Genomic DNA, 12,500 nt, shown 5'->3' with positions numbered 1-12,500 from the left:
CCCTAATCTTATACTTAAATTATGTTCGTAGTGAAAATAAAAACTCTGGATAGCGACATACTCCCAATAAAGACATAATCTTCCAGTCCCAAGCGATGTCGTTATTGGGAGTTTCCACTGTATATACCATGATAATTATCAGAAAAGAGTGAAAAGAGCCATACTATAACTGAGGGAAATATTGAATTCCAATCTTAATTAATTTCAAACGAAAGTCCTATGAGAGCAGGAAGACTCAAAAATTAGTAAGAGTATACATCTTGCTCTCTGAGGTGTAAGAAGGGATGACAAAAATTACTTTTTGCATTATTGATGGGATGCTGCTAGTCTATGCCACATAACTTTTCTGGACGTGTCTTAGTATTCAACGATGGTACCCATTTTTTTCTGGATAGAGAGGGCAGAAACAAAGACAGCTCTCATTGAAGCTAAATTCGGGTCCTAATGAATAGACAGTGCTCTACCGTTTGAGATGCTCGAACCCATATAACGAAAATACAACAAGAAATAGTCCATTCTTGACGATAAAGAAGCATAAACAATTTTTATACATAATGATGATATATGTGGCGGAAAAAACAAAACTTAATAAACTAACAGTGGTTTGAATTGTGTGTTCAAGAGCGCAAGCAAAAACATCTGAGGTGAGACCCTGAAAACCAAAGGAACAGATAGGTAATTTGCTAGCGCACCAGGGCGTATTTTTACAAACACATTAATCATTATTAAACAATTGGTAAAATTGACTCCATTTTAGCAAGTCAATGCATCTAATGTTTTATTGAATAAAATGGTATGCCAGAACGGGGAATGAAAATGTGACTTCTCAATAGTTTGATTAAGCCTAGATCTTAACTCGTCTAATAAGCAAAGATAATGACGTGGAAAAAGATAGAATCACAAAACATCACTTTATACAAGTTAACAAATGTCAAAATAGGAATGTTGGTCTAATTAACAGAAATGATTTTGATAACTATTCTGCAAATTGTTTTGGTTTAAGGACTATTTGGCTAAAATCACTTTCAGTTCATTGATACGAGTATAACGAGACAAAATAAAAAGTAATTTTGAATACTTTTGTGTTCATCTGGTTTTGACATTTTCCACAATATAATGGTCAGAGATAACATTATTATCATCAACAACAAATTGTCCTGTAATTGGACATATTATTATCAGTATCATTATTGAAAAAAAAATATGTTCATGTTTTCATATTGATTTTAAGTTGATGTCAAAAACAACATAGTATTGAAATTTTTATAAAGAGAGAGAGAGCGAGAAAGAAAAGAGAACGAGAGAGAGAGGAGGTCGGAGGAAAAAGTACTGATCACAAATTGCATAAGGTACCAATTAATTGAATTAACAACAAATGTCTGTACATCAAGGCGACAACAAGATAATGCTTAGTTTATGTACTACCGTACATACAATAACATAGGGAACAAATTTCTATACAAATTTCTTTTTTCTAGTTTGAACATTTTTTATGTAATATTTGATTTGTCTCCAGGGTCTGTTTGCTAAGATTGGAGAATTTCTCATAGCATTTTCAATGTTTGCTTTGCCAGGCAATCTTTCTAAAAAGAAAAAATTCCCTAATTCCTTTTCAACAGCTTTTCTTTCTTCCTCAGACCACCCTTTCCTTTCTTTATTCACTACTCTGTTTGTGATTTTCTTTGATTTATGAGATTCTCTAACAGTATCAGCCTCCTGACAGTTTTCAGTGTATGGCATTATCGTCGTACTATCAGGGGTCATGCTGCTACATCCTGTGTCACCGCCTTGAACGCAGTCGTCAAGGTCATCCTCATCAGCACTTAATTCCTCTCCATCAATTGCTTCGTCTTCAGCAAATTCCAGCTCGTCTAGATTCTTTCCCTTACACTTGTCAATTTTTCCTTTCTCCAGTTGCAAGAGAATCTTACTAACTTTAGCAAGTTGCATCGTGTCCTCTGGAAGACGATAGTATTCTTTATGAACAGACTTGTCATGCCCCATGAAGGCAGCCAATGCTTCCAGTTCATTCTCCTTCAAATCAAGCAGCTGACATATTGTTCCAATATGTTTTCTAAGTGCTGTAGATGTCAATAAGTCTGGCTGATCTGCTCCACATGCAGTGGCAAATTTCCTGAGAACATCTGAAGTTCTAAGTACATTTTCACCTTCACCGATAGCACCAAAAACATATGGGTTATTGTTAGCAAGCCCACTGGATTGTCTGAAATCGAGGAGCAAGTCAATACTATCCTTGTGAGATTTGGGTAGAAGAACTGGCACTCGTCTCCCTCGCTTTCCTCTAATTTCTACCCTTTCGAGTTGTTTGGCTAAGTTTCTTTCAAACTTACTCAAACTCTGCAGGATTTCCCCTTGTAGAGATTTTCCTGAAGCCAATCCATTCTGATAGTTTTCAATTTTCATTCTCTGCATCTCACCGCCTCTTCGTCTGTTAAAAAGAACCACCTGTGCTAGAGCAATCTCAGCTAAATTTCTCCACGTATTTGGGTTTGGGTGTTCACGCAATTGTGTTATTGCATCTGTTAACTTGGATTTAATGAAACAATATAAAAGCTGCACATCTTTTGCTAAAGGTAGTCTTCTTGCTGTGTTAAATCTTCTTTTGTGAAGAGTGTGCAGAGCTCTCGATGATATTTGATGTGACCAGTCAGAAGAATAAAGTTTGGTAAATGCTTCAGCCTGTTTCTCTAATAGAGTATCTCCTGATTGCAAAGCCTCTGATTTCAAAATGTCTGCACAGGCTTTTAAGGAATGGCCTAACTTTAAAGCAAGTGAAGGTATTTCATAAATTCCAGTGATGCAATTGTACTTTGCTAAAACTTTGACAACTTTGACAACAGTTGAAAATAACAGGGGTCAATGCACTGTGTAATATTTTCAATTTCACATTCGTTTTTCATTTCATTCAAAAAACGGCCAATTTCTCTCATTTTTTGTTTTATGTACTGGTATTGATGTGGCTGGTCTAAAAATTTAGAAAAAAGATTTTTCCCATACTGCAAAATGACACTGTCATGGCGACAAAGGAGGGAGATCCTATCGGAACTCATTGTGTTTAAAATCTTTTCTTCAAAATCACTATTATCGTCTTCCTGTTTACTTGAAAGTAAAAGAAAATTTGTATTTTTCTTTGAGCTTTTGGTTTCATTATTGAAGGCAGCACATTTTTTCTTGTGACGCCATAAATCCTTCCTTAGAAAAAGTCCAAAACATTTTTCACAGGTTGTAAAAGCCTCTAAGTTGTCAGTTATTGGTTGCCTTCTAGCCGGAATCAAAAAAACCTTTTTTTGCATCTATCACTGTTTTGTTGTGTTTAAAATCCCCACGATGAAGCAATAACTGCAATTCCCTCTTTCTGTCCTTGGTACCTACTTTATGGGCTAAAGCTTTTGCCACTTCAATTTCCCCACTATGTACACTTTCTAAATGCCTAGCCATTTTAGCATAAAGTCTACCACAATACAAACAAGAATGTCGTTTGTCCCATTTTCTTTTACCCCCCGATCCTCCTGGCACCATTTTCTGCACAGTCATGTCATCTGCTTTCTGTGGAAGGTCAGCCTCCTGATCATCGAGCTGTGGGAGAGGGATGATGACAGACTCGCTACCACTTTCTACCTCACTCTCTGCAACACAAACTAGACTTGCAGTTGTAGGACTTCTTTGGTGTTCATTGGGGTCTGAAAATGCAAAAATAAAAAACATGACTTCACTTGCTGTTGTGCAATTCAAAGTACTTATGCATACCATGTAGACCCCAAGTGTGTCGCAATAGCCGAGCGGATAAGCCATTGCACTGTGATATGGGAGATCTGGGTTCGAGTCCCACTTTTGGCACTGCAATTGAACCTTGGGAGAGGTTATTTGCACACACTGCCGCTGCTCTTACAACGACATATGGTTCACGGAAAACCAAAAAATCATTTCCCCTTCTCGGGGTGAAATATTTCACCAAAAAAAAGTGCTGTCTCAATTTTGTAGGTTAACATGACTGGTTACAACTGACTCATTTGGATAGAATAGTAGACTATCTCAAGGCATTAAAAAAAAATCATTCTTCTCTTCATAAAACAATTTGGTAATAACCATGCAATACAACTAATGCTCAAGGCCATACATCTGTGTGACATGTGGGATTGCACCAGTGTTGTCACAGTATAAAATGAGTTACAAACAGGTTTCAAGGGATCAAAGTACGTACTATTATGGGTAAATTAGAGTATATTCCTGCTTATTGTATTTGGATTTTAAATCTAAAGCATCACAGGTTCTTATTTACCTTTGTCATCAGCATCCTCAGGATCGCTGTCTGTTTTGCAGCTAGAAGAACTCTCTCCTGAGCTTTCAGGGACATATTCGTCTTCACTGTCCATTTCTGAAATAAGATTGTAAGAGGGAATGATGCTTGCTTGTATCTTCAAAACAGTTTGTTGGGTTTAATTTTCAGGTTTTTAAGACATTTTTAACACAAAAAAGATATCGTAATGTGCTCGTCAAGGAAGCTAAATCATAAATCTAACTTTTTCATACTGATTCATTATTTATATTCCTTGTTTAGGACAAAGTCGCATTCAACAAGAGGTCGCATTCAACGAGGTCAGGGGCCCTGTCCCAAAGACCTCGTTGAATGCGACTTCCACTGTAAACAAATTGATACTCAAATTTGTGATATTTTAGTTAATTGTCCAATGCGTCATTCACTATTCCCCAAACAGCAACATTTTTAAAACGGAACATGATGTATCGCATATTTCTTCTGAAGACAGAATTAATTCGGCATTGTATTTGTATCTTTTCTATTTCACTAAAAACACCTCATCACAGGTTATTTACCTTTGTCATCAGTATCCTCTGGATCGCTGTCTGTTTTGCAGCTAGAAGCACTCTCTCTTGGGCCTTCAGGGACATATTCGTCTTCACTGTCCTTTTCTGAAATGACCATGAAAAGTATATATCAAAACATGTGTGCAAAATTGAAATGAAGTTTCTCTTTACTCCAGAGAAGCAAACATCAGATATATTGTAGATGTAATTCTCTAACCATATAGTCTGGTTATGTCTTTGAAAACTAACTTGGTTAGAGAATTAAATCAAGGAGATGAAAGTACAATAATCAAAACTCTTTTCTATAACTGACCCCCACCATCTTCATTTATGTTACAGACTAAATGAAAGAGCAATGCCATCATTCTAAACTCAATATTGTGAGAGGCAGAGGAAGAGAGAGAGAAAGAGAAAAAGAGAGAGATAAAAAGATTATTTCATTTCAAAATGCAGTATCTAAAAGAAAGGATATGATTTCTATGATAAGATTATCAACAATAATTTTTCATCTTTGTTGCAGAGCACTGCTGGTTGTTTGGCCTGGCAGTGAACTTTCTCATTAATGAGGGGAAAATAAGATATTTTTGGCTCACTCTATGACAACCCAGCTGGATTGTCCAAAGTTAATTAAGAACCGATGGAAAGTTGTTAGTGATAGACTATATGAAATGTAATAGTAATACACATTATTAGAAACCAAAATGAGCTACTATTAGGCCTGTAATGACTTACTTTCTTTTTCTTATCTTTAATGTGAGTAAACAGGCATTCAAATACGTAACTCCTTAAAGGACTTCATGCCAATAAGACCAGAGCCTAACCCTGTAGCTCGGAGCTGACTAGTAGCAATTTCTTGTTACGCTTTGGATAGGACACTGGTCTTTTGAAAAGTACTTTACACCCATTTCCAATAGGTCTAATGATATCCAGCTACCCACTTTCTGCTGGATAGGTAGGGGGATTGGAAAAAATTCTAATGTCTTTTTTGCCTGAACCTGGAATCAAACCCGGGATATCTGTGTGATAGGCCACAACTCTATCAACTGATCTCAAGGGACCCTCAATTGAGCATTTGAATGCCATGTAAAAGTTGACAAGCATTCAAGAGGTAATAATATTCCTTTTGGTTTGAGTGGTTAGAAAAGCAAAATGAAAATGATAAAATCAAACTTACTGCAATTACTGCCTATTTCTTCAGGAATTTGTCCACCACGACGAGGAGGCCTTAAGTTCGCACATCTCTGATTCTGGAACAGAAAATATATTAGAATAGAGGATTAGAAGTAGACTTATGCAGCTATATATATGTGCATTCCAATCTGGCATCTCTCAAATGGCTCTACCCAGACTGACAGTCAACCAAAAAAAAAAGGTACATTGTTACACAAACATAATACTATCATCTGCATTTTTTGCTAAATAGGAGCCTAAAATTTGCCAAAAATAACGTCAAAATGTGCCAAAAGTGCCAAAATTTGCCAAAAAATTGCGGGGCAGAGTTAGACGTGATATGATATTTAACCCCTAAACTCCCCATAATCCTTGAAAAAATGTATGAAAATTAAATGGTTTCCAATTATTTCCAACTTTACTTTTAGATAAAATGGTGTTTCAAATGAAATCTATTGCCCGTTATATCCTGACAAATAATATCATTAATTCCAGCTAAAAGTGAAAAAGAAATCACAAGAAAACGTTTTTTCAGAAGAAAAAAAATGTCAAAAATCGGAAAATTTGCCAAACTTTGCCAATTTTGTGAAATTTGCGGAAGGGCCCGGAATTTGCGGCCGCAAAATATGCAGATGACAGATAATAGCATTAAACTATGAGCATACTTAAGAACGACAACTCAGAGCAAAAAAGGATCTTGTTTTAAACTAAAGCATAAACCTAGCCGAGTCATCTCAGCCAATTAGAAAAGGCTTCGGTCATAATACATATTCCATGAATCAAACAAAGCAGGTCTTTGAATAGATAATTATTAATTAATCAATGACTAGAAAACTATGTAACCTTCATATCATTAACAATGTAGTTACCTCAGTCTTGTCTTTTGCTTTCTTTATCATCCCAGAATCGGAAAGTAAAGAAAAAACTTCATTTGCAGTTTTCAACGGTTTCTGAAAAAAAGAAACAATACAAATACATAAACTTTTATCAAAGAAAAAAAAAATGTAGTGAGTGGTTGACTTTAGCCATGTAAAAAACATTTATTATACTCCAATTTGGAGGCTTGCATTTTAAAAACTCATCCCTCGTCAATTACAACAGTGGCAATTACAAATAAGTAAACCAACTAAGTAACCAGAAGAAATTAAAAACACATAGATCAGCAGATGAATCATAAATGATTCAAAGTCTACGTAGCCAAGAACTGTCAGTGTCTTAGTCTTAGTGTAGGCTACCCAGCCTACTGCAGACTGCATAGGAATTGTTAATTTTTTTTCTTTTGATATTAGGGTTTGCAACAAGTAAAGGCATGTTTTAGAAGGTACTTTGATACCTGCATGACTCAAAAATGGGCACCTGAAATAGGGCCTGTGGCTGTGACCTTATTTTTTATTTTTTGATAGCTTCTTCTTTCTTTCTTATTTATAAATATGGATTTTCACGATGTTTGTGTCACATGCAGCTAGGCTTAGAAACTTGACAGGCCAGTCAGCGCCGATCACAAGTCTGACGTCATGGGGGATTTCCTTGGCTGCTGGAAATGTCAAGTTCGCGACCAGCGTGTCCAAGATTTCGAGCGTGTCCTTTCAGACTGGGGATTTCATTCGGCATCGTGTGTAGTTTGTGTGTGTGTGTGCATGACTTTTTTCGTTTTATTTTCAAAACGGGGCCTGATAGATATGGATGCCAAGTTGGATTATTGAAACCCAAAGTTCCCGTATTTTTTTTGTTTGTCGCCTCTTGCTTTTCGTTTTATACTAGGAGTTTGTGTATACTTCTTCACCTGAGTCGCACCGCAACTATTATTTTATACAGCTGCCATTTTTGGAATTTTCATTAAAAGGCAGCAGTTGTGACGCTTAGTTGCGACTGAATCGTATCGTTCTTGCGGCTGTTTTCAAAACTGCTTTTTCACACCATTTCATAAAGAAGCAGGAGTGAGTCGCAACACAACTATTACTTTTTATACAGCTGCCATTTTTGGAATTTTCAATAAAAGCGCAGCAGTTGTGATTTTTTTTGACAACGGCTTCCTTTTACGGCTTTAATTTCACATAACCGCATCTGACTATAGTCATTCTCCCGACACGCTTTTTTTTTGCTGTATATGAAAATAGTAAAAATAGCAGCTATAAAAGGAGAGATTGTTGCGATCCGATGGCGTAATTGTAAAGCAACTCCTGCTTTATTGGGAAATGGTGTGAAAAAAGCAGCTTTGAAAACAACTGCAGGAACGATGTGACTCACTCGCGACTAAGTATCATAACTGCTGCGCTTTTATTGAAAATTCAAAAAATGGCAGCTGTGTGCAAGTAATTGTTGCGGTGCGATTCACTCCTGCTTTTTAGTGAAATGGTGTGAAAAAATCAGCGTTGAAAACAGCCGCAAGAACGATATGACTGTCGCAACTAAGCATCACAACTACTGCCTTTTTAGTGAAAATTCCAAAAATGGCAGCTGTATAAAAATTATAGTTGCGATGCAACTCATGTGCTATTTAACGGCTTAGTCGTATCACAACTGCTACTCTTTATGTGAAAATGGCGCAAACAGCAGCTATAAAAAGCAGCATTTGCGATGCTACCTGGGCACGCCTTCGCATCGCGAAATGGATCTTCTCTAAAATCGCTGTCAACCCCCGCATCCCCCCCCCCTCAAATCACCAAGTTTTCATCATTTGACAATGAAATTGCGAAAATTGCAACACAAGAGTGATATTAAATCCGACCAAATTAATTGTGCGTGAAGATTTTTTTTTACATATCAGAATTGTGAAACTTGGCATTAAAATCGCCAATTTGTCCTATATGGCAGGAAACCATTACATGTCATTACACACGTCATTAGTCATTACCATAGCACACATAGGTTTCGCTAAGGTCATTACACTACACATCTCACTCAACTGCCTTCATGTGCCACGAGTGAGAGGCGCCGGGTGAATGGGGTACCCCATAATATGTCTGTGAATTAGCATTGCCTCTGTCGGTGGGGATTCCATGGCATCCCATGACGTCACACAGAAATTAAGCAGCCAATCAGCAACGATCAAATATTGCGATCAGCGCTGATTGGCCTGTCAAGTTTCTACGCCTAGCTGCATGTGTTTGTGTCATTGTATTTAGTTTGCAATCAGTAGTCCATTGGTGTATGTTTTGTATAAATTGTAAGTGATTGAATAATAGCATTGAGGATGAAACAGGAATATTTCAATTGATAACTGAGGTCAATTATAAAGCTTGTCCCTTTTTATTAATTATTAACATCATGACACTAAACTTAAAAATCTTATTCGATGATGTATCATAAATGTCATGTCCCAATTTCATCCGGCATCAGAAATCAGACCATCCCTGCAGCAAGCATGCATACCCCTGACGCCATTCATTCTTTCCTATATTTCATTACAATGTGACGGAAATAGATAAAAGTGGAGAATGCACACGATTTTTTTAGTGATACTGAAACTGATATTGATGTTAATGTAAATCGAATTTCGAGAAATTTAAGATAGGTACCAGATTTTGTTTTTGTACTAACTTTATTTCTACAGCATGGAATTTAAGTGGTATCACTGTTCTTGTGTTGCAATACCTTTCCAATGACGTATGTCTTGGTCTTGATTAATTTTGAATTATTTTTTTTTGTCAAGTTCAAAGTCCGGTAGCACTGCTCACTGCACTGATGTGGGGAGAGAAATATCGACCCAAGAACATCGTGAATTGACTGGGAACCGCAACACTGCGATATTACTATTACCTGAATTTAAACTCTAAAAATAATAATAAGAGAAGGCAGCCCTCATTGCTAAGAATTTAACGCGGAAATCTTAACAATCGCCGATGCCGATAGCATAGCCATAGCGCAGAGCTCTAACTCTAGGCTGATGAAGTCGTAATTTAGTGATTTGTTTAGTTAGATTGGTAAGAGTAAGAATCCAAAAAATAATTTTAAGAGATCCGATCCCGAACAATTAAAACTAGACTTGCTTTTTATCCATATCAATAACTAATTAAAAGTGGGAAAAAAATATTTTTACCCCTTTTTTACGTTGAAAAGTCCACATCTTCGCCTGTCAGTACAGTGTCTGCCGAGCGCAGCCATTGCAGACAAAAACTTCCGGTTGGCGTCTACCGTTTCAAACTCTTTTTCAGAAGAGCGGTACAAGACGCACACCAACGCAATTCAATATTTTCACACACCGTAAATTGTGTAAAATCCACACACACGTTTCAAGTAAAACGTCATTATGGGGACTTCGATGAAATTTGGTGAAATGGTTCAGGGCGTCAAAATGATGGTTTTAAACCAATACCATTATGGGGACCCGAGTGTAAGGCCCCACAATGACAAGGGGTCCTCAGAACGTTGGTGTGTAACCAGGTATTGGTCCCCATAAGTAATGCCATACAAGAACACACACACACACACACATTGACACACACACACACATATACATACACACACACATTGACACACACACACATTGACACACACACACATATATACATACACACACACACACACATTGACACACACACACACACACACATTGACACACACACACACACATATACATACACACACACATTGACACACACACACACATTGACACACACACACATATATACATACACACACACACACATTGACACACACACACACATATACATACACACACACATTGACACACACACACACATTGACACACACACACACACACACACACACAAACATCTTCTGGTAAATAATCCATGAAACTCTTCTCCGATCAATGATGGATAAAAACAAAGCGCCGTCAGAAATAACAACATACACGCATTGCATCTATCTATCAAATGGGTGTGGTCGACGTGTACATATATGCAGGTCTGACATCCTAAACCCACTTATGGGCCTAGTTAAACGTTGTTGTAATGGACAATATTTTCCGTCATTTTTTAAAGATTTCCATTACAACAACGAGCCCAAAAGGAATTGGGTTATCAGACCTACAAATAAGTGCACGTCGGGTGTAGTTTAAAATATGTGGCCTATCATCTCAAAACGGTAATATGTCGAGATAACCCAGATGAAAATAAAGTCATTTTAACCAGAGTTAACTCCCGTGATCTGGTAAAAACGCGTATTTAAAAATTTGGCCAGGAAACTCGTCCTTCAATTGGATTCAATAGTCTGATGTCACGTCGCCCAGCAACGGCGGCCATCGTGGTTCTAAACAAAGAAAATCGGTACTTTTTATTCTTCATGCTGGGTAGAACTTTTCATGTCTTATGATCAGAATGTGTAAAAGTCAAAACATGATCAAATATATAACGTTGTTTTCCTCTGGATACGCTTTTATGCTCGTCCGAGAAGTATTTCATAAGGGCATCCGCCATTGTTCCGATAGTTGAGAGCCAGTTACTAAGTTACCATGCGTCATTACGAGGGAAGTGACGTCATGCCTGTTGAAGCGTATTATCGGTTGATTCAAATGAACCTCACCTTGGCAAAAATTCCCAAACATAATAATAGAGATGATCCATTTTAAAATTTGACCAGAAAACTCATCCTTCAAATATCGGTCGGTGCCCTCATCTTGCAAAGACTCCCAAACATGGTTGATTCCACCATTTCTCGTTATGACAGGGTTATTTCTTCTTGGTTTATATTTCATCTCACTACTTCATCTCATGTCGCTCTCCTCTCTCTCTCTCTCTCTCTCTCTCTCTCTCTCTCTCTCTCTCTCTCTCTCTCTCTCTCTCTCTCTTTCTCTCTCTCTCTCTCTCTCTCTCTCTCTCTCTCTCTCTCTACTATGAGTCACATTTACTCACTTTATCTTTCTCTCCACCAGTTAATTCTTTGCTTTCTATAGATAGAACGAAGTTGACGTCACTCAGGTCTTTGTTATTGTTTTTTTGCCATCCGGGTTCATGAGTAATTCTCACTCAACTGTATTAACCCGACTATAAACGTTCAAGTTTACTCATAGTTTTGTGTGTTGGTCCGTTATACTTCCGGATGGCAATGTTGTGAGCTTCTTAGCCAAGCGCACACTATCTCTAGTATATATATAGATAGTTCGAAGATGACGTCACTCAGGTCGTTGTTATTGTTTTTTGCCATCCGCGTTTATGAGGAATGCTCACTGAACTGTATTAACCCGACTATAAACGTTCATGGATACACACAGCTTTGTGTGTTGGTCCGTTATACTTCCGGATGGCAATGTTGTGAACTCCTTAGCCAAGCACATACTATCTATAGTCTGGTTAATACAGTTTAGTGAGAATTACTCATAAAAGCGGATGGCAAAAAACAATCACAAAGACTTGAGTGACGTCATCTTCGAACTATCTATATTGTATGTATCAATCTTTTGTTATCACGATAGTGTGTATCATGAACTCTGAGGGTGACGAGTGCGTCAATCGAATGCGTCAACACACGTTTTCAAAAGCTACATTTTAATAGCCTCAAAGATTACTGTCACTTTCCTTTAA

The 12,500-nt window shown here is 37.3% G+C and overlaps 2 protein-coding genes across 3 annotated transcripts in view; both read right to left on the bottom strand.

Annotated features, from left to right (window-relative positions):
• LOC144963242 (inositol-trisphosphate 3-kinase A-like) overlaps positions 1 to 12,500 on the bottom strand; it is a 229,350-nt gene that overhangs the window by 206,760 nt on the left and 10,090 nt on the right. The window lies entirely within an intron of this gene.
• LOC144963244 (uncharacterized) lies at positions 2,871 to 10,442 on the bottom strand. 2 transcript variants are annotated; one of them, XM_078897098.1, is made up of 6 exons: positions 10,055 to 10,442; positions 6,885 to 6,965; positions 6,020 to 6,092; positions 4,855 to 4,950; positions 4,301 to 4,396; positions 2,880 to 3,701 (listed from the first exon to the last, which is right to left on the bottom strand). In XM_078897098.1, exons 1-6 carry the CDS (start codon positions 10,079 to 10,081, stop codon positions 3,283 to 3,285), a joined length of 792 nt encoding a protein of 263 aa, XP_078753224.1. In that variant the 5' UTR covers positions 10,082 to 10,442; the 3' UTR covers positions 2,880 to 3,282. The 2 variants fall into 2 exon arrangements, with proteins under 2 accessions (XP_078753225.1, XP_078753224.1); XM_078897099.1 differs by lacking the exon at positions 10,055 to 10,442 and having other exon boundaries at positions 2,871 to 3,701; positions 6,885 to 9,993.

Source organism: Berghia stephanieae, chromosome 1, assembly GCF_034508935.2.
Source record: "Berghia stephanieae isolate SIO BIC M18660-M18661 chromosome 1, UCSD_Bste_1.3, whole genome shotgun sequence".
Taxonomy (NCBI): Eukaryota; Metazoa; Mollusca; class Gastropoda; order Nudibranchia; family Aeolidiidae; genus Berghia; species Berghia stephanieae.
This window is presented reverse-complemented; position numbering and strand designations above follow the sequence as displayed.

Coding starts and splice junctions, on each gene's coding strand:
- LOC144963244 (XM_078897099.1), bottom strand. CDS start 7,055: ATGTTTTTTACATGGCTAAAGTCAACCACTCACTACATTTTTTTTTTC. Junction 4,951..6,019: donor AGAAATAGGCAGTAATTGCA/GTAAGTTTGATT, acceptor TGGTCATTTCAG/AAAAGGACAGTGAAGACGAA. Junction 4,397..4,854: donor AGAGGATACTGATGACAAAG/GTAAATAACCTG, acceptor ATCTTATTTCAG/AAATGGACAGTGAAGACGAA.